This window comes from Opisthorchis viverrini (genome assembly GCF_000715545.1).
Source record: "Opisthorchis viverrini unplaced genomic scaffold opera_v5_48, whole genome shotgun sequence".
NCBI classification, from domain to species: domain Eukaryota; kingdom Metazoa; phylum Platyhelminthes; class Trematoda; order Opisthorchiida; family Opisthorchiidae; genus Opisthorchis; species Opisthorchis viverrini.
This window is the reverse complement of record NW_008751704.1, coordinates 1,148,338-1,171,354: the sequence shown is the minus strand read 5'-3', so window position 1 is coordinate 1,171,354 and position 23,017 is coordinate 1,148,338. Positions and strand designations below refer to the sequence as shown.

The following is a 23,017-nucleotide window of genomic DNA, read 5'->3' as shown; positions in this document are numbered from 1 at the left end:
ACGGAGCTGAGCTACTCTGCGCGTTTGATCTAATTGATTTTTCACCGAATACAAGGGTAAGGCACAATTTTCCGATACTCTAAGTGCTCTGTTTTACTGTAAAGTGTATTTAAAGCTGCTCGAGTTAACTTGGATGTCCTGAAGCTAATGCGCAAACCTGATTCATGTGGACTTCGGAATTCAGACCGCGTGCTGACTGCTACTAAAAGTTTTTCGTTGGTTATATGTCCCTTGCTGTACACAAAAATTGTACTGAATGCAGAACGTCTTGCAGAACTACCGCTGAGTCTCTGATCGCTAGATGACTGGGTTTCAGGATAAACAAATCCGTTTTTCACTGTGCACCATTTGGCTGCACGATTTATCTGGTACCTTGCAGGTTGTTTTCAGTTATTCTGCTTTTTCCGAGTTCAGAAAGTTTTTTCTCACTTCTGAATTGTTTCAGAAATTGACACGCAACTGCGAATGACGGATTGCTTGCCGTTCCTACGTTATTTGGGTAAACAACTCCAACCACCCAGGACCTGCTCTTTCATATGAAGTCTACAGCTTTTTGTGGTTTGTTTGGACTATCTTCCGTCCTTCTATCGCTGTCGCACATTTTTGTTTTTTCTCTTGCAGCCGAATCGACGTGAAACGGCACTATGGATGAACAAGTGAGCACGGTGATTCGCCTGCTCTCTATCCCTGCCCAAAATCGAACGTCAGCGGTACGTTGCAATCAATCCTAGCTTCCATTCATCACCAGTTCTTTCCTCACATGCAAGCTCATCCGCCTTGGAGGGCGGCGACGCTTGATAAACTGGTCGTGTTTCCCCAGTTCTGTGTATAAAGTCCCCGTTTAACTCTGGTTTGGGACCCCATATCACTGTTGTTGTATCTGTCACATAAGTTTGAGTAGTACCAGTCCTCAGCGATGCGCACTTATGTGGTTCGTTTCGCCTAATGCGTAGACAAGTTGCTTGAGACTCGAGGCTACTTGAGGCGACAAGTTTTCAGAATAACTTCCTACCCGTTTTGTGTGCGTGTATTTCGCTCACTGTTCTGGCATTTTCTCTGACACGATGGGCTGTTGTCTCTACCCGAATCAGCCTGTCGCAGCAAGCTCTCGCCAATGTATCCCCGACCCAAATTGGTAACCCTTTGAAAAGTGCTTTGAACCATTCGTACGCATCAAGTCTTCAGTGCAGATGTGAAAGAATGGAACTGGAGAATTAGCAGTATTGGATAATTCCGAGCCCTCGATACGCACACCCGATACTGCGCGGTTGAAGACAACAGCAATTTAGTTCCGCCTAGTGTATTCGAACTACCAGCTGGTTGCCTCAGGTCACTTCAGTCGGACTCACGATCGTTAGTCAGCATTTGGTTTGGTGTACTATTGTGGGAAATGTTGACAGCTCAGACTGTAGCAATGTTCGTTGGTTAGGCTACTGAGCTGTGTAGATTATACCGTTGTCATGTGACACTACATGTTTGATGCGCGGCTTATGAAGAACACATCAGATATTGGTTTCTCGTTCTCAGAAATGGACCAGGGCATCTGTCCTCCTCATTTTTCATATGCAATCAGCGTTCGAATATACTGACACTGATTGACGGAATGAAATTCCGGAAATATTCACAGTTATCCGCCCACTGCACCCCAACGCCTGTGGCGCGTAATTGTTCACGAAAAGTCTGCAGATCTCTCTCGTCTTATCAACCTTCCTGATTAGAGTGGTATTGGAGGAATCACTTGAATTGTTGGGTAACGCTGGAGTCGAGTTGAAGCACATGGATGCTACTGTACAACTGCGTTCGGTAGTTCAGTTTAGTCCATGTAAACATGGTTCGGAGGGTAGTTCAGTTTAGTCCATGTAAACACTGGTTCGGAGATTCGTTTGTGCCCTCAAACTGAAAGGCCCGGCCTCTAGATCTGATGGATACACTATCCACCCCTATGTATGACTTCCACTGGGAGTTTTGCTTGAGTTGAAAAAGGCCTGTATCTGGTTTCTTTCGAACGGGGATGACGTTCTAGAAGCCAGTCTTTGAAAGGCGGAACGCACAATGCCGCAGTGTGAGTGCTGTTTCCGTTTAAGTGCGAAACATGTCCGTTTAGTAGACGTGGAAAACAATTAGTTGCCCGCAATCAGCATTGGGCTCGTTTGGCTACTGTAGTTTCGATTCGAACTACGTTGTATGGTACTTGGCAAAACGTTCAGAGAACACTTAAATGAAGGTTCAATACAACCAAACTTGTTGCACTGTCTCGATCATATCAGAAGGCCGTTTGACTAGGCAAGATGCGTTTGTCTTATCAGGTGAACTAAAGCTACAAGTGGTCTTTTGAATCTATTTTTGTTGGCCTCGTCCCGATAGAAGACTACGAGTTTACTGACTGTGCGCGCATGCACGGTCATCATTTCTTCCTTTCCTAAAGGTTCAATTTTCACACGTTACCTTCCTCGCTTTTTAGACCTCTGGTATGTCGCCTCTCCTTGAAATCAGGCTCCCTTCCAATCGGATGGCTACTCCAAATTAACACCATCAATTACCTGGCTCATCACGCTCAGCGGGTTGTTTTGATTGCTGTCGTTTTTCTATGACCTCTCCTCACACACCATTGCTGTCGTTTCTCTATGACCTCTCTTTCACACGCCCGCAGCGCACAAACACGCCTAGGTGACTCATCAAACTGGCGACTTTTGATAAATTATCCATTCCGATGTCCAGGACACATTTTGCAAGGTTGTACGGGTAGACGTGTTATGCCCGCTTCTTCCTCATTATTGACGACATTGGTGTTGAAAGCCGGTATCTTGCTACCGTACAACATGACGTCGTAATCCTCCTGTAAAAGAGAGGGACTGCTTGACCTTCCTTTGAATGAAGTGAATTTTTTGAAGCAATCTGTCTCTCTCTGGATGGATTCGTTTGTGGGGCTACTGTAACCTGTGAAGCACAATTCGCATCTGTCTTGGGCTACTGCGTCACTCAACCCCTCGCTGCTATCCTCTTCCGCATACAGTTTAAAATCAGCTCGTTAACAAAGCTCCTCTCCTAACTCCTTACTTACCTTCCCACCTGCATCACTACCTGTCCCACCATCTTGCTTTCTTTTCACAACTTGTAGTTCTCACATCGTGTATTATGGGCGAATTCTTCACCGACTGTTGTTTTAATTCTTCTCATGTATCTACCTACTGCTCATTTTCGGGATGTTAAAACAACAGTGCAGTTTTTCTCACCTCAAAGACATATCAAAACGTTTCTTCGACGGCGATTTTTCCCCGGGGAAGGGGGAAATGACTGGAGAAGTTTATAAGAGCTATATCGGACGTCTTCCGCACCGGTAAAGTGGAAGATAGCTGTCCTCGGGTCTTGTAAACAGTTTTGCAACGAGGTATTTCGCTTTACCACGAACAGATGCGCCAGCTAGTTATTGCTCTTGTACAGTTTGGCAAGGTATATACTGGTCAGCAGCCCGTTGTCTAAATCAAGTACAAGCAATGTCTGTGCGACTTAGGTAAACTTTGATGAGATCCAGATCCTCGGCTTTCAATAGTCAGGTCTGACAACCACAGAGGAGAACCAGACGAATGGCAGCCCTTTGGCAGGTTTCACAATTGTAGTACGGTCGCCGTATGGGTAAACTTTTTCGAAACATTGTTGGAGGTAAGGAATTTATCGATCGACTCTCTCCACATTTACATTGGTTGATAAATGGAGTCTGCGCGTGCTCAGAAAAGTCCGGTTTTCGTGACAGCAGTTTTCAGTCCAATTAAGACGATAAACTTATCGATGCGGTTGAGTTACCGTTGCAAGTCGGTGTGGTGGTCGCCAGACGCAGCTGTGTCGTCAGCATGCTCGAGATCAGAGGTTTGGATATCTATACTCTTGGTTTCAGGTGTTGTCAACCAGTGCTAGGTAATGATTCGATAATTTAGGGCACTGGAGATAGTGTGCATATATGCCGACGTCCACACTTATTTCACGGGTCTTCGTCTTAGGCCACTGGTCGAAGACCATCTGCCTGCTTAATATTCCACAGTAATTCTCAGTCTACAGATCGGAAGGAAATATGATAGTTCATGAAGCAGGGGATTGTGGGCTGTTGAGAATGTGCCATGAATTAGTTCAAGTATATATGAACAAGCNGAATGTGCCATGAATTAGTTCAAGTATATGTGACGGGTAGCCGTGTACGTCCGTTCATTTCGTCTGTGTTGGACTACTAATGGGTTCGAGGATTCGACACACTACGGTGACATCGCTTTTCTGGCTCTTTTTCAACCCGTGGCGCACGTAAATAGAGGGTAGATTTCCCGTTAACTTTACTGACCACTAATCAGTAGCCTCAGTAGTCAGTAACATTACTCCTCTTGGTTCATTTTGCCCGTGGAATTGATCTTGTTACCAAAAACCCGACCCTTATTGTTACCCGCATCTGATTTAGCCAGCCTACGAACAAGCTGGTCTGCCATCACTTTTTTTGAATATTGTTCCTATTTTAGCGGGACTACTCTCACTAGTCCGCACCAAAGACGCAGATGCCAATGATGTTGATAGGTCTCGGTCTTTCTTAGTTCAGTAAATGCGTTCATCTCCGGGTCTTCGTCTTAGGCCACTGGTCGAAGACCATCTGCCTGCTTAATATTCCACAGTAATTCTCAGTCTACAGATCGGAAGGAAATATGATAGTTCATGAAGCAGGGGATTGTGGGCTGTTGAGAATGTGCCATGAATTAGTTCAAGTATATATGAACAAGCTGGTCTGCCATCACTTTTTTTGAATATTGTTCCTATTTTAGCGGGACTACTCTCACTAGTCCGCACCAAAGACGCAGATGCCAATGATGTTGATAGGTCTCGGTCTTTCTTAGTTCAGTAAATGCGTTCATCTCGCGTATTAGGTCCCTAAGGCCTCAAACCCTGATGTGTTTGTCAATACGCATCATTGCTTTAAAAGAAACTAGGATTTTCTGTCGATTTGGTACTGACTAACCAGGATATTCGTATAGGGACAAGTGAGACCGTGGATATAAACTCAACGAAACCCGTAGCTACTTTTCAACTTGGTTTCTCGTGTACAAAGTCTTGGAGTCCTTGGTGAGTGTTTGGTGCATTTCGGAAGTCAATGCAAGATGCACCGTTCCTTACTAACACATGCTATCATCTCGTCGCCGCACACATGCGCATCATCATCCTTCTAATTAGCAGCGCTTATTTGTGACACGCACTATGGACAGCACTTTACACCCAAACCCCTTTGCTACCTTTTTTCTAACCGTTTCCTCTGCTAACAGGACATCGTTTACCTGCATGCGTACTTGCGTACTATTGAAGGTCTCAACATTCCAGGCCCGACTTCGGCTCACAGAGATGCAGAGCTTCGCGCCATCTGTCGGGTAGCAAGACATCAACACGTCCCGGGGGAAGTGACCCTCTATCAGGCTGGTGATTATTCAGATTGCTGGTTTATTCTTTTGACCGGATCTGTCCTGATAGATTCTTCCATGTTCCTTCCCCGTGCCTGGTAAGCACGTAACTTTGTGTTTTTCTCATCTAACCTTGACCTGAATTTCTCCAGCGGCGCTGGCTTTAGTTCGTTTATCCTCCCCTGACCGTTCCAGTACCACTTCTTAGATCATCATTGAAAAATAGCGTTAGCTATTCTTCGTTATTATATTGTTTCCCGCAGAGTGTCGAAACGGTTGACCGTACCTACTGATCACAGCTGTTGGTAAAAAAAACTATAAGATGCCTATCCTTGTTCTCGTGGATCTCGACTATGAGGTTGAACGATTCCGTCTAAAACTGTAGTGATGTAACAGCTCTGTAGTATCGCCTGACGATTTGTAGGTTGCGTATAGGTATTGTGATTCGACATCACTGTGTAACCTGCAATGGAGACGTAGGCAATTTCGTTGCCTGTCTTATGTTTCTAAATTGTTTGGAACTCTGCCTGTCGTTCCAGGAAATCTGTAGTTACCCCTAGTTCACAGTGTCAACTCCTATTCTCCTCAATTTTGATGGGTAGCACCCCTCTCATGAGGAAGCGTCGTCAAAGCGTTTTCGATGCGGTAAACCTGCACTCATTTGTTTGTGGACATCTGAAACAGCTCTTCAGGATGAAGTGAATTCCTTTATTCGGCCGAAAGAAAAGTTTGCCGGTGTCTCAAAATCGCGTATAGGCAGAACGGGTCAAATTGATCGTCTTCTCATGATTTTCGGTCTTTGAAAACGGCATTTCCGTCATAGGTCTTTCTCTCACAGAGAGTTGGATGCAAAGCAGCCAGTGCACTCACTAGAAATGATTATTTCTGGTGGGTTACATCATCAAATGGAATCGGAATTCAGAAGAACCCGAACAGCAGAAGTTTCCTCCCCGTAGGTGTTTTTCCGGCCAGGGAGGACACCACTATACCGGCAAAAATTGAAGTGTAAAATCCGACTTTCCAAGGCCCGACTGACGGAAAAGCTTAACAGGACTAGACGTTACGATACGCCCTGTCTCCTACTGGATCTCGTCTGATGTTGATTAACGACGCGTAGGTAGTTGTAACCCACTCATATGACTCTGAACGCTTTTGATGGAATAAGTACATTATAGAAAGCTTTTCATGAGAATACAGTCTCTCCAAATTATACAGTAACTATACTTATTCCTCTCTCGAGCAAACATTTGGAAATTTATTCTCCACTGAGGACAGTTTTAAAGTTTTCGGAGTTACTGCTTCCGCAGTACAAAGAAACTGAGCGCCCCTTCTGTTTCTTGAATGTTACTCGTTAAACCGACCGTTATAAACGAACAGTTTTTTGCATCTAAATGAGGCAAGGTTCAGATGGATTTTGCAATCAAAGAGCTTGCTTTCTTACATTCGTTGGTCACGTTAATTATCTCCTTTTAGTGTTTATTTGTTTATCTTCGCACTCCTTGAGCCGGTCAGTTTAGTTAGAGAAGATGCAAAACCAGTAGTTTTTGTGATGAAGCGGCCAGTTTCGGGCTGTTCTTGTACAATTCTCCACTCCTGCCTAACGCTTGCCGAAATCACTGTCATTTCAGCTTCGGTACTCGCATAAATGGAGCTACGTTTCGACAAAGTGGATGCGTGGTACTGGAACCATCGGACTTGGTTGTAGTGAGTTCTCAGCTGTTGTATTGTTACTAAACCTGCTCGCTAGAAATGAAGTCGTTTATGTAAAATGTTATGCCAGTTTTCCGACCTTTCATCAATTCCTAGTTGAGCTGACCACATGCACAGGTGCGGAATGTCACTTGGTCCATAGTGAACGATGTCGAAGGGAGAAATTCCTTTTGGAAGAAAGTTCGGTAGTGGTTACTTAGGTATTAATCAATCATATCTGTCTCAATGGTTAACTGGTGCTATCCGTTGCGAACCTTTGACGTTCATATGGCAGTGTGAGGATATATGTTGTGAAAGCTTTTCAGCGAGGCCTTCAAATCGGACGTGGTCTCTAACTTTGGAGTTTATTTTCTACACGCTTGATGCGCGTCAGCTCATACTCCGCCTTATTCGGACTATGCTTGACGATATTGTTTTCAAGGTCACAGTACTCGTCCACGAAACCTTTCTTTTTCCGCATATCTGTAGAAGGAATTCAGTGGCGGTGCGAGAGGTAATTGAAAATGTGCATTTTTACGAGCATATTGGTCGGAACAAGAAGCGCCTTGCTGGTTGGATGGTTGCACTTAGGCGTAAAGTTCCACGGAAAATGCAGTTTCCTGTGGTCCTCTCTAATGTTGTTTGCTGTTGAACTTTTGTCCTGGAAAGTTCCTGTGGTCCTCTCTAATGTTGTTTGCTGGGACACTTGTTTGAACTTTTGTCCTGGAAAGCATACAGAACCGATGGTGTTGTAATGCTTCAAGACAGCTAGCCGAACGCGGATTTGGATGATCATACCATCCACCTTTCCCAAAAGGGATCCTTCAGCTGTTACACCCTTTCAATGCCCAGCTTCCATGCCACCCGAAACAAGCGCGAGGGCTGAGATACTGTCAAGTTGTCTGAGCCTAGACAGGAGCAGTCGAGATGCTGAGGTTGGGTTCGAACCACGACCTCCCGGTCAATAAGTTCACACCTTAACAACGAAACCAACTCGAGTTCCATCTACCTGCAGGGCTATGATTTGTCTTATGTTAACTGTCCTGTCGACTCTAATAACAGAGGTAATGTCTTGACGTGTGTGAGAGGAAATTGATCGATGCGAACTTTCTGCGCAGTGTGTCGGTTGCTTATACCTAGAACGCAAGCCTCCCCTCTGAAGTGAATACCAATCGATTGCCTTCACACACTTATGTGTGCGTATCTTAATTTCAGAACTGTCTGACCTTACTGATTCGCTTTCCGTCGCCTCCAAAGCTTATATTAATCGGTTTTTTCTAATTTCCGGCGGTTATACACTTTTGACTGTTTTTACCTGGCTTCCTTTGGTTTAGCCACAATTGTGAATTTTCCCCTACAGCCGGAAGCCCGTCTGGACAACTTGTTTGTAATCAGTGTCACTTCCCTTAGGCGGGATCCTAGTTAACTCTTCCGGTCATTTTATTTAATGTCTGTCAGCTGATGTGTACTGCATGAAAAACCATTGGACCAATGTACGGAAAACTTGACCCAATCTAAAAGGATGGTGTTACTCATCAGTTACTATCGTACTACCCATGAACACGGCTTCCACCACTGGTCTTCATGTGTCCTCTAACCCCGGTCCTCCAGCAGCTGAAGGAATAACTCATTCTTTGCTGTGACTTATGTTACTCACATAAGCACTGACAAGTTCACTTCTCCATGTACTTACGCGGCCGCAGGAGAAACAGAAGCACGAAGCCCGAAGAGTTACCCGAGCCAGCTGCTGAGGACCAATCGCTTCAGTAAGACTTGTCACTGCTGCTTCTTGCAAGAAAGCTGACGTGAAATGTAACAGCCGGCCCTGAAGCAGCTGTGGGGTTAACAATTAGACGTTGAATTCTGACATCTACCTCGACGAACTCCTCGAATCTGTAGGCCTGCCAAACCAATCCATTAAATCCACTGTCACCAATGAAAGCTGGTCGTTACGGGTAGGAAAACATCGGGGGAATTGCATAGGAACATGCGGAAAATGAGTAGAATTTGTGGTTTCGATCATCTATCGTCTTTGTTGTTCAATGAGTGTGTTGCTATCCTCATTGTCGTTCCACTGGAAATTCTTCTGGCTTGTGGCTAAAACAACACTGTTACCGAAGAGCAACGTTTTTGGCCAACCGCTTATACCTCTTTCCTTTCGAGGCTATCTAAACAAGTGTGTACGAGGCGTGTCCACCCCTGATTTTCTCACCCACCGCAATGACGCTGGTGCTATGGTAATTGGTTGGTGCCAGTGCGTGTCGGAAACAAATCTGCAACTATAAACTGTATCGAATGCAGTTGTTCGCTATTCGGGTGAGCGCTGTCTCACCCCGAATGTCCCGGAATGCCAGGAATTTGTCTTTCCTCTCATCTCTGGTCAACGTTACAATGACCTCTTCAGTAGCCATCAAGCCCTCGTGTTCATTGTTTCCACGACCCAGAACTTTTACCTGGGTGTGACGTTATCGCGTAACTTTAATCGGTCCCTCATATCCAAGCAATCTTTAATAGAGTGCTACGTCTATCATCTCATGGCTGAGAACATTCTCTTTCCCTCAGTCTCNCTTCCGATCTTAGCATTCTCCCCTGCTGAATTTACTGTTTCCCCATCCTCTTCTCAGATTTCCCTGTGATAGGTTGCTGTGTTGTTGTCAGGTTGTCAAAACACCTTTCTAAATGTTGTGTAAAATGTTAAGCAATGTCGTCGCTTACCTTGTAATAAAAAAGCAGTTTGACGTTTGCCCCAATTTTATCGGACAAACTCTTTCCGATACATTCCACCCTCTTTACTAGTAACTCATTAAGGTCACATTTTCCTTAGCGAATATACACTCATTTGCAAACTAATTTGGTTTCTCGAGAGACTCACCCGGAACCCAGCTGAACCTTTCGTTTGTGATGTTCTCAGGCAACTGAATGTGCTACACCAGACCGCCTCATGTTTCAGTCGCGACGATATTCGAGGTATTGCGATACACGTATATCACATCTATCTCACTTGCTCATTCCAAGTAGAAACGCCTACCCGCAATGACTTGCCGTAATTATGTGATCTTCCACTTGGCTCGTTTTCTGGCTAAACCCACTGTCCTGCATGACGACGTCATGTTGCCCCACTTTTGCAAGGCCCTTGATGGAAATTTCAGGCGGTTTTTAAAGGTTTAAAGTTCATATTTGATGCCTTTGTTAATTTTGTATACGGATAATTCAGTTTACTGCAAAAAACTCGACTTAACCCGGCTTAAATTTGACGGTCCGGAAGTGCACATCCTCGTTCGTGGAACGTAGCCTGGCGCCGATACCATGCGGAGTTACTCCCCGCGATGTATATCGTATCGATCACATTGACTCGTTCGTCACAATATGGGACTACTCCATCGCTCCAGTGATATTCAGAAATAACTTACTTAATTAAAACAGATAGAGCGCTAAATTCCCTAGCTATTGTTTGTATTGAAAGTTCCCTATATCGACCGTGGTGAGCTTATCTGGTGACCTGTCTTCTGTTCCACATCCCATGCAGGCTTAATTTGCTCGACAGGATGTTTTACATGATTGTCTTGTATCATCTGACTCAAACAGTTTGCTGTGAATAAATGTAATTCGTTCTCACGAGGACGTGATAATCTTTCAGCACTTTTTTCATTTTGTAGATAGACTACCCCGAATCGGATCGGTGTCCGGGACTACTCACTGATTTTCAATATCAGGCTGTCATGGGTCACAAACGTCGTGTGAGTCGACCCGTACTTTCTTGTGCTGCCCCATGTCACCAAAATCAACATAATTGGTTTCCCTGTAGATTAGAATTTCTGTTCCCACCTTTCCTGTACATATTTTGGTCTTGAACACATGAGAGTTTATCAGCAATCCTCTGCACCCCTTGCAGTCACCCTGACGTTAACACAGATGATGATTGTTTACTTTGAAGATTGTCGCTTTTTACGTGGGAACTCCCGAATTCTCACCTAAAGGATTGGGTTCTGTATCTACCGCCTTCCACATTTTCGATCTTTGCCCATCTACTCTTCGCTGCTAGTGTAAATTTTTATTCATTGTGCCCAAATCCAGCCATCTTTCATGCTGCGACCACTTTACTCAACTTTGCGCATAAGTAAGCAGTGGGGTGCCCGTGTTGGGCTCGAACTAAGGACCTTCCGGTCAGCAAGTTCGCGCTTTAACCAGTGAGCTATCTCGAGTTCAACCACTTTGAAAACGGACATTCTAGCACAGCCTTCCTGCCCTGATTCCCAACTTCACTAGTTGTTTGCAACCTCGAATTCACAATCTTTTTTGCTTGCTTTTGACGAACGTCGCCGCACCTGTTCTTGTGATTTCGCGATAAATGTCCTCTGTATGCTACTTTTTGGAACGGCTCATCGCCACATATAGTGTTGCTTGTCCCATAGGCCTTGGAACCCTATTCTTGATTCTCTATAGTGGGAAAACAGGTCCTGCTGGATTTGGATTTCCAATTATTGGTAATACCTTTGATTTCTTCGTGATCGATGAAATCATGAGACCAACACTGGAACGTCTTTAAAACCCCGGCTTTCAAATAGCCTGTGACGGAAACCTTGTCGATCTGGAATATGCGGACGACATCGCTTCTGTCTTCGAAGACGAGAAGGCACATGTGCTCTTGGATCAATTGATCAAAGTCATCCTATCCTATGGTATACACTTTGCACTCAGAAAGTGTAGATTCATGCTCGTGGACATGCGGTCACTGAACACGCTAATTACAATCGAGGGAGAGGGCACTCGAAGTTTTTTTTACCTATCTTGGAAGTTGTATCAGTTCCAATTGTAGTGCGACATGTGGTCAGTGCACAAATCTCCAAGGCTCGGGTCGCGTCTACTAATTTGGGACACCTATGGCGTCAGTGATATATCTCAGGATCTCAAGGGATGTTTGTATCAAGTTACAGTGCGGGCTGTTTCGTTGCATGGCTGTGAAACTTGGCCTGTTCGAGGAGTGGAACCGAGAGGTCTTCAGATGTTCGACAATCGTTTTCTCAGAACCATTGCTCGTGTGGGTTGGTGTTAGCAAATCTCTAACGAGGCAGTTAAGAAGCGAGTTTTTGTTTGTGCAACGGATGCTTCCATTGAAAATTTGTCCAGCACCAGAAGCTGCGTTGGTTGGGACATGTGTTGCTTATGCCGAACCATCGTTTGCCGAAGAGACTGCTGTTTTCCATGCCCATTTCAGAGTGGAGGAAGCAGAGATGTCTAACTCTTGAGCTTGCAGAGTGCTGTGAAAGAGATTACGAAACGTTTGGGTGTTGTCAGCGTCACTCGGCTTCCAGGATGGGGACCACTGCGCCTGATTGGAGACACTACAAGATGTGACTGCCAACCGATACCAGTGGCTTTCTTGTTGTCAGTTTCTATCCAGATCGCCTGAATGAGTGTCTAAGGATGTAGGCACCTTGAAGTGATTGTAATAAACTAGCACTAAGTCCCTTTACCCGTCCACCTTTATTCGTTTCTTCACAGTAAGGATTTCAACTTAATCATTGTTGTACGGCAGTGGAGCATCGGTGTTGAACACTGATTTCATGCTGTCGCTGGTAATGAGGACCTTTTGGTGCCGCGTGTTATTTAGCCTGCAAATCGGGACAGATATTCACGTGAATTGTTTGTCAAGGTCTAAGTCAGTCATTTGGCAGTTAAAACTGTCTGATGTCATCCTACTGGTCACATTATTGTCTAGCTCATTGGTATCTGTGATTTGCATTCGACTGGCGTTATCTGCTGGTGGTCGCTTAGCACCAGGGATTGATACGTTGGCGGAGTGCTTCCTTGTGATAAGTAGGAGGGTTTCTCGGCTACGCTGTTGCTATGGTTCAGATAGTTGCAAGCGTTAGTCCTGAACAACACACATTGAAATGGTCCAACTTATCCTGACTGAGCGGTAGACTCGTCGTTAATTTAGTCTGCACGTTCGAGGCGTTTCAGCTTGGAGAAGAATCGTCACATTAGAGGAAGACGAGTTCCTCCATTGTCAATTTTTAACCGTTAAGCCGCCTTTTGGGACCTTACTCGGGAGAATGGTCGACCAAAAAGCAACTTGTGCACGTATCATGCTGCCCGCACCTCAAGAAATTGTTCAGCTCCGAAAAAGGACTGTTCCAACAAAAAGACGGAATCTCTCTGTTCCGCCTGCACCGGAGACATCGGTGCTTCTAATTAGAGGACCGTACATGTTTCTGTACAAACACACCAACGGTACTGAAAACTGCGACCTTGACTCTTCAGGTGAAACAATGTTGGACAGGGATGGATATATACTACATGCACCGTGTTTATTTTAGTGGAACCGCTTTGTTACAGCATCGCCTTCGATTGCTTTGAAAGCCACTACTTTCTTTAAGGGACGGGACATCACCAACCGAATCCACCAGCCTGGCTGTCAACTGGTGGAAACGAGCCCGGAGGAATCGATACGGAATCCAAAGGTACTACCGCTAAAGAGGACTCGACGTATCGGTATTGGGGCGTTAACTTCACTTATCGTGCTCAATTCTGTGTACCAGGCACATCAAAGGATGAGAAAATCAAAGAGAGTTGTTACTGCTGTTGTGTCGGGATACTGGAAAAGCACCTTCTCCCGGCTAGAATGTTCCCTCAATGGGTGGTTCATTAGTTAAAAATGGAGGCTGAGAAAACTCGTCCTCTGAGGTGGCTCTTCTCTGGGCTGGAATGTATCGAACAAGTGGGAATACAGACCTACGTAGGACAGTGCACGACGGGTAAAATTTCGTGTTTTTTATTCTACTCTTGATGGAATTCTTGTTGGATTTATGTTGTTCCTGCACAAAGAGCCAGCTTCCTGTTGACTGTTGGCCAATACGGGTCTTACAGTGTTATCGTGGTCATTTTTCCTATTTAGCGTCAATTTTTCCCTCCTGACTATTTTGTAAGCTGGAATCTGATTTGTCCATTCATCTGCAAATTATCGATTTTTCGAGATGAAAATTGCACTAGTTGCACTCATTGCGCTCACAAAATGTTATTGTGGATAGTATCTACCTGACCGATAGACAATCACGCATCACTCTGCGAACACCATCGCAGAATCCCGGTTCACAATGTTCGTTTCATTCATTTCTAATCCGGTGCTACTCGTTTCAGGACACACTTTTGCTGAATCGTAATTAATCTCAACCGGAACGGATGAACCTATGAACTTAGGCCGTTCGGTTGTCTCCCATTCAGTGAGCACACTGTCTAGTGGTATAGTCACACCTTATTGCAAACCCGTTTGGATGTAGTTCTGGCGCGCTTCGATGGGCCTTGCGGAGTGTCTTCTATGAAGCTTGGATGGGTCATTCATTGTATCTGTTTATTCAGACAGCCATTTAAACGGGTCACGTTCACATAATTCTCGTTTGAACAACCCTCCTCTTGTCCTGGCGTAATTTTTTTCGGTGAGCTTGCTCTAAAAGGGGGAGAAAGCACTGGACTCTAATTTATTTCTTATTAGACATTGTCAGCAGTGCGTATCCCTGGCCCTACCGGGGGTTGAACTCCTGTATAATCATACCCGGACAGACGAACGTGTGCGCGGTCGAGAATGGTGATTGATTTGCCCGATGCCTCAGTAACTGTCTTGGTTGTGCCGGCCGATTGGCCAGCCTTCCAGACAGGTTGTACCTGGACGCTTGAGACCTCCTGAACAGAAGTTGTTGCCCAGTATGCTCCCACTTAAGTTTTTGCTGCTGGAGAAATCATTTTTGGTTCCTGGTTATTGGTTTCGCTAACTGGAACATATTTTTCCTGCTTTGCGCTCTCGCACTCCTTTAAAATAGCTTTCGATTGGAACTACCAGTTCAACCTCGACAAGTAGTGACACTGTTCTGCGCCACAATCAAATGGAACCTGTTCCAGCGACAAACAATGCACAGCCATCACAAAACAATACTTCTTTGACGCTGTCTCCAGGACGTGGCAAAAGGTCCATCGGTTTGTCTCCAGCGAATGAGCAACACCTTTCACCTTGCGGTGGCCCAGCATGTCGATCCCAACAGATAGGTGATACCTCCTCGGCTCAATCGTTTAGCTCTTCTCTGTATGGTAGTACAGAGGCTACTAGCGCCGGGGCCGGTTTCTCCGACTCTGGTCGAGGGAGTTCCCGCCTTACCTCAGTTGTGCCGGAGAAAAAGCTAAGCTCAACCTCCTCCTCGTCAGACACACAGAAAGTCGCATCGTCTTGGTCCAAGCATAGTGGTGGGACCGGGGATAGCAGTTTGGTGGACTCAGAAGACGATGAGGAAGAGGAAGACTTCGAGTCGAGCAGTCATGAGGTTTGTTGGTTCAATGCATACACACCTACCCGTATCGTTATTCTATCCGTTTGATGTGTGTTTTCATTGTACTGACTTTGTGGCTGGCTTGTCAATGCGACCCACTATCTGGCTAACCAGCATCACACCATAGAATACGTGCGTTCTTCATTTTTTTGCGTTCAGCTACACCACCCGCATCAACACTGTCCTTGGCCCTGCATTATTATCTTATACTCAAACGTATTGTCACCGAAAGCCCTCAGGAGGTAGACATTACTCTAGTTTCCTGAATTTTCTTTTTGTCAGATTAAGAGTTCTGTCTAGTCTTGTCCGTTACACCGCCTGTCTTTTTTTCTGTTTCGGCTTACTACATTCAAACCTTCTTTACCTATCACCCACGGTAGCTTGATGTCTACCCTATTCGCATTTAGTTCGGACTGGTTTAACTGTGTTTTCTCATCCAGCACCCTATACGGCGTTCTAAGCACATTCCGAAGCGGCATGGCTGTCAACTAGTTCTGCATAGGTATATTAAATTCTTAATAATTTTGCCCCCCGCACCCCGACCCATACATTCACGCGTACTGCGTCCACGATATGGAAGAATTTGTCCAAGCTGCTTGCGGGCCTCCTAGTCATACTCCTCACGCTTTCGAAAGGGTCTGTGTTCGGGAACATCTGACAATCGAATTCTCTGGGAGACTAACAGCATTGTGCTCAAGACACTGACGTGGCCGTGAATTTAAAAGGAAGGTCCGTTTTTATATTCATTCAGTTTGCATATACCTTATTCCCCCCTCCCGTCTAGCTACTACTGGGAGGAATTCCAAATCCTGAACTCGAGCTCAGGTTAGTTTATTGGTCAAAGCTGGTATCTCAACTGCTCCTGTCTAGGCTTAGGCAACCTGCTAATATCTAGACTCTCGTGTTTTCTTCTAGTAACGTGGCAGCTAGGCACCGAAAGGGTGTTGCAGCCGAGCAATTCATCTATTCGAAGATTGAATACCACTTTGAACTCATCTGGAAGCAGAGTCAGCAAGGTGTCAAAGTGTACATCCTTAAGGATGCCCCGTCCGTGGAAACCGTGTGGCAACGTAGGGGATAGTTCAATGTTGCACTGAGATTTGTCTATCTCTGATCTCGTTGCGGCTTGATAGTCCAGGGGCAGAGCACGATGAGTGGAGCGTTGAACCCGTGTTGTTTTTGTAGACTACAAAGTATGCAGGTAAGATCCTACTGGTCCAAAAATCTGATGGTCCTATGCGGCTCTCATTACCCGTCGCCAACTTCCTTCGTTCCATCAACTCACATAGTTTCCTAATCTCACGGATGCAGTTTATGGGAACCATGATGCGGCAAATCACAATTCGTCAACCAAATTCCATTGACTCAATCGCTGATGGAATCACGGAGTCCCATTGTGAACTTGGTGCTAGTCCTACTCCCGATGTGTGGTTCAAACGTTACGAAAATACTTTAAAAGTCGAACCAAAGTACGAACATGATGCTTGGTTCATAATTCCCTTGCTCGGGGAATTGGGTGCAGCGGAACACACATGCCACTCCAGCTTCATTCCTACAAAACAAAACGCGGGCTATGAGCTGCTCTTTCAGTAGCAGCTCTTAGCCATTTTCAATGAATGTTGTATTTTCGGTCTTCGATATTAGTATATGATAATGATGAAAAGGAAGTGAAAAAACTTCATACTTTATGCAGGTGGAGTTAACTTGGTGTGTGAACGAGTCAAATTATATAGCATGATAGAAGACAAGTTTAAGTGTCCAATTTTTATATGCGGCCTCCAGTTACGTTTAGGAAGTGAAGTCATGACAACGCTACTAAACAAGATTGAACAACTTGTTGATATAGTGCTGCAGACTACCACTAGTGTCAGAATCTTCTGGGCATCAAATGCGACACGGCCATATCGGAGCGACAGTTCGGTTCTGTTTTCAGTATCGCCAAGACAGTTTCAAAGCAAGCTCGGAATAAGCGAAGCGCACTGACACTGTGGCGAATGACACTTTGCGGTCACTTTCCTAAAGTAGGAGCAAATGTTTAAGATGCGCAATTGATGCGGACACGGAGAAATCCAGTGCCGGGTACGAAAACATGGTCGAACACCCAGTTGGAACCGGAGATCGCGAAGCAGGCGAAGACAGTCAGAACCCTGGTTTAGTGCAATGCCTGCCATGTATAATGACTGGGTTGAGGGTCGCTAGGATCCTGTGACAACAACAGCGAACAGATGCTTATTTCGGTTGCAGCTCAGTATGGCTCCCGATATTACATTCGTTCTCCTTCGTACTTGAAGAAAATCATTTCACCAGAATGAAGGCCAACAGATAACAGCACCAGATGTGGATGAGCAGATAAGGTTTATTAAATTACTGAATTCGATTGAAAGATGGAGATAATAAGCTTTTGTGATCGCTTGTGAGCTCGACCTTCTGGATATGGATTGGATGAATCGTTTACAGCTTTTAGCATTGTTCGCACATATCTACACAAAATCGATTTTTCAGTGTCGAGTACCATTAATTCAGTCGGTGCGGCGATTCTAGGGCTACGCCAGACGTTTTTCAGAGCTGGCCTTAGGTGCCTTTCGAGAGAGAAGGTGGCACGACGCCTACCCCTGAATGTCAAGTCGGTTTACAGACAGAAAAGGTGGTTTTAACAACTCTCGATACTGAACTTAGATACTTGAAAGGTGTTATGGTCTTGAAACCGGTGAACTGGTATTAGCACACCGTGTGACTTGTGGTTGTCAGGATACGCAGTGGTGCTTAGCGGATCCGTGCCGATTCCTGGACAAGCCTAAACGACGCCTGGGACAATCACTACTACTCATTGGTGCCGCCTAGTGATATCTTTCAGGGATGCACAGTGGCACGTATTTTGCAAGGCAGTATCTTTCAGAAGCCTACACGCAAACTGGGGTCGAAGAGGAATCCAAGCACCTGACAACTTAGATGCACCGTGAATCAGTTCCTGTACATGTGACTGTCGTTCAGATTGGAAACCACATCAGCAGTATTGTGACAGATTATGAACACCGTGTTATGTGGCATGGGGGGCTTATTGTGTGCCTTCATGACATCATCGTTGCGGGAGCAAGTAAGGAAGAGCTTTTTGGTTAGGGATCGTCTTTCAACTACAGTTTTTGCCTGAAGCAGGAAACGTGTGAATTCACTGAAGTATCCTGTTGAACCGACCCCTGAAAGATACTTGTATTCGTGAGAGTACCTCTACCATTCGATGTTTTCTTAATTCAAGTCATCTTGGGAAGTTATCATCTGCTACAGCGATTTCTGCCAGTTATGCACCGCTAACGATGGGATTGGTCTTGCGTCTGTCACTCGCATTTGAACAAGTGAAGAAATTGTTGCAGTCTGAATTTCCGCTTGTGCAATTCAACCCTCAGTTGCCCATCATCCGCACTACTGATGCATCGAACCGTGGATTTGAAGAAGCCGTAAATCACGAATTTCCTGACGTTAAACAGAAGGCGATTATCAGTGTCGCAAAATCACTAGCTCTGGCGGAACGAAACTACGGTCAGATTGAAAACAAAGTACTGGTCATCATTTCTGTCTGAAAAAAGGTTCACAAAACGCCTTTCAGCTGACCCCTCACACTTGTGACGGATCGCAAACCAACACTTGTTGTTGTTTTTGTAGACGTTTTGGAAACAATTGGTAGATTTGTTACTGGGCAAAGTGACTAAGTTACGAGGTTGGTTGTGATTTAAGGCGGAAGGAGAAATGATAAGCTAAGCCAGGCTAAATCAGTGTTAGGTTTCTGCTAAGTGATTTTGTTTGTTAGGGTGGGTCAGCAAATATGAAGACCAATGGGAAACCTACATCGATTTGGGTCCAGCTTAAGGTCTAGTTCTTCCGGTTCGCCTCACGTGAAGATTCCTGTTGAACGTGGTTTATACTTTCTGTCCGTCTGTGTGGACGAGCTAGTGCTACGACAGTCGTGTAAGGAAAGGGGTTCTGTGGAGTTTTGGTTGGGTTTTTCAACCAACCCCCCCTCTTTCAATGATTCCACGTATATTGACAGTCCCATACCATCGCGTGTCAACTCTGTTTATCTATACCGCTCTCCATCTGCTCGCCAGTTCCGCTGTGATGCTTGGTGATTTCTACCGCCTCGACCATCAGCTGCTGCGGTGTGAATCGCAGTCCCCATCTTAAAACTTCCACATTCTCTAGATCTATTCTTTTCCCTGTGTCTAGCGCGTGTGATGCTATCGCGAGGTCTTCTACCTGCGGTTTGTATTCATCCGCATTCCTCGGTGGTTTCTTTATCTTCCTTTTATGCTCCCCAATTCTGATGTGCAGTTCCCTGGCTGTCTGTCCTGTGTACACCATAGTGTGATTGTTGCATTTGATTTTACACGCACTGTCCCTAGTCCTTTCAACCGAAAGGGGATACTTCAATTGCACCAAAACTGAGCGTAGCTTTTTCGCTTCTGGGACCCTAGCCGAATGTTGACTATGTTCAACAGTCTTCGAATAACCTCCAGCTTTCCTGCTTTATACGGAGTGGCTGCTTTGCTGATCCATTCCTTACTGGAGTCAATATCCTTCTTAACTGCCGCCTAATCTTGAGGTCTGTTGGTAATCTCGATTTGAGCTGCAGTTCGGCCGATCTCTTCTGTGCACAGCGCTCTGACCCAGCAAGATATTGATGAAACAATGCTGGCGTACATGGACTTTGGGTGTGCCTATGAGTAGTTTAGGACGGTTTATGTGTCTGTTGGTTTCTGGTAGATAGTAGTTTTTAATTTTCCACCATTCTCATGTCATACAGTCCAAGAAGGGTAGTATGCCCGAGATAGACTCTATCTCCATGATATGAGAATTCAAACCGTTGAGATGGTTGTGGAAGTCATCACTTTTGATTACAATAAAGGTATCATCAAAATAACGCCCGAACATTCTCGACGGACGATGATATCAGATCAAGGTTGTTTGCTGGAAATCCTTCATACAAATACTAGCTAGAAATGGGGGTATTAGAGATCCTGTTGCAAGGCATTTTTATTTTGAGTAAACAACTGTGTCAAAAACAAACTGGTCACCGGCTATAGTTGTTTGCTGGAAATCCTTCATACAAATACTAGCTAGAAATGAGGGTATTAGAGATCCTGTTGCAAGGCATTTTTATTTTGAGTAAACAACTGTGTCAAAAACAAACTGGTCAAGTACCGGCTATAGTTGGTCCCAAGAAGGGTTTCCAATCCCGCACAGCCAACCGGTTGCCACGGTGGGATAAAGTCCTGGTTGTCCACGACTTTACCACACAGTGTGCCTCAGCCGAGAACTTTGGACTGGTAGATGCGCTTTCATGCTTGAGTGATTCTCATGCGATAGGACCAGAAAATATTGTATGTCAAATCAGAAGTCCGTGCTGCAGTGTCAGAGACTAGGAGCTGCTGGTGACATCTAACATGGATTGTGATACCACCAGAAATCCTGAAGCGCTGTGTCAGAGACTAGGAGCTGCTGGTGACATATGACATGGATTGTGATACCACCAGAAATCATGAAGCGCTGCAGAAAGTTATGGAGCGCTACCATACCAGCTAGCCAAGAACCTGTCCCTCAGGTTCAGTGACGAAGTTTGTTGTCCGTTGTCTGTGATTGCTTCCTTTTCGGTGACCGGATCGTTCCTCCCGTCAAACTTCACAATCTCGCTTAGTTTCATAACGGAAATCCGGAGATAATACACAACACACACTCGCAACTTTGTTGATTGGCCAGGTATTGGTGAACGTTAGAAGAGCCATGTCAAAACTGTTTCTTCTTCGTACCACACTCTCCATCAGCAGTTACCCAACCGATAATGACCGCAGCCTTGTGCACAACCTGAAATACCATGGTCATGTGTTCTTTTGGACTCCACTGGATCAGTTAACAGTCAATGCTTCGTAATCGTTGTTGATGCCTTCACTAAGCAGCTCGATGTTTGCTTGCTCAAAACATTACCGATGGCTAAAGTGTTGCACCTCATTTCAACCTTCAGCCTTCGGGAAACTATTGCGTCCGACAACGCTACTCAATTCATGTCTTACCAATCTGCTGATTTCGCCTGAAGGCATGCATACTGCTTTCCCACCAAGCTATATGCAGTCAAACGCTCAAACTAAAGGGATCCTGAATGCTGTTAACGCACCTTGACAAAAATTAATCAACCACTTCTGGTATCTGAATACTTTCGTGTTGAACTACGTGGCAACTTCCAACCCAGTCTCCTGACGCTCACTCTCCAGCGGAAGGGACGATAAACGGCCGAACGAGGTTTAAACATGACGCCACCCTACCAACCTTTACATGCTCTCATTCAGTGACAGAAAAAAAATCGGCCTCCCGATATGAACGCCCTGAACGTGCGAAAGTGTCGTCCTGATTACGAAAACTGTAATATAGGAATCGTCCTCAAAAGAATCATTCAGGTGATTTATAGGGTCTTCGAGAGGAAAACGTCACGTTAATAAGTTACGGGTGGCTGAGTGCCACGTAACCTGCGTCGCAGTAATGTCTACAGGTCAAAGGGCGAGATGTCTGGAAGATCAGACTCCTGAAACTGAACCTCAAGATGTCCGACGCGTTCTAGGAACTGCCGAAGTTACCTCAGAAGGGCTTCCGAGTTTCCGGGCAAGAAAAGCCAGCTGCTGATTGGACACTGCAGCAGCCAATCAACGGCGATCGGTGGCATTCACGTCCTGAAAGCCACACCAACCAATCAACCAACGCCTACCGGATAGTCTTAATTCAAGGCTTTAAATACTACAACGTTCCTCGTCATTTTGCACTCAATTTTTTTAATAAAGCTGTTGTGTCCTTTTTTGGTGAGTCTTTTCCCGTCAGTAAAGTTCCGAAGGCGGAGTTCGTAATCGGTTATAACAAAAACCTAGCTTACTTACCGAAATCAACAAGGCACTAGTGCAATATCTTTTTTATTAGTTTGTTTATCAGCTACTAATCTTGCCACACAGCATGTATTCAATCACAGACAGGTGGAAGGATAAGACGGCCTCCCGCCGCTTCCTCGGTTCGTCGAATCGCAGTGTAGTCCGATACGTTTGCATCCTAGATACCGTCGTTATTTGTCACAGTCCTCAACTTCTTTTCAGGCGGCGTTTGCCCACCCTAATCCATCATAGGTTACTCTGAGTGCATATGATGTCTAGGCAAGGTGTGCGCACCAAGCACCTAGAGGAATTGCGGAGATTTTCTATAATTTTAGTTAACTCTTCACGTTATCCACGAGTTGTTCCGTGATAAATTTGTGTGGACTGCTATTGACTTGTTATAGAAACGGGAAATCATCAGTTTTGTTGCACAATTATGTCAACACAGTGCTACGTTACTCCACTGACTTCATTTGGTTATGAAGAGCTTGGTTGATATGTGGCTTATGATGTTTCCATCATAGGGATTCGCTGCTATGCCCTCTGATCCAGTTTGACCACTGATCATCGAAGGGCTCAACTCAACTCATAGGTCCTGTAAAACTAATTGTTCATGCTTTCCAAACTCCGCTTTACGTTGGTCCTGGACTCAGAGAAACGTGAGCTATATATATATATATATATATAT

At 45.1% G+C, this 23,017-nt stretch overlaps 1 protein-coding gene across 1 annotated transcript in view; it reads left to right on the top strand.

Annotated features, from left to right (window-relative positions):
• Positions 1 to 422: 422 nt before the first annotated feature.
• T265_03393 (hypothetical protein) overlaps positions 423 to 23,017 on the top strand; it is a gene marked incomplete at both ends in the record, with an annotated part of 109,826 nt that continues 87,231 nt past the window's right edge. The window contains 6 exons of the mRNA XM_009167862.1: positions 423 to 499; positions 622 to 710; positions 5,292 to 5,521; positions 7,052 to 7,127; positions 10,769 to 10,849; positions 14,930 to 15,424. Of these exons, the coding sequence (XP_009166126.1) occupies positions 645 to 710; positions 5,292 to 5,521; positions 7,052 to 7,127; positions 10,769 to 10,849; positions 14,930 to 15,424 (948 nt within the window). The remainder of the gene's footprint in view (positions 500 to 621; positions 711 to 5,291; positions 5,522 to 7,051; positions 7,128 to 10,768; positions 10,850 to 14,929; positions 15,425 to 23,017) is intronic.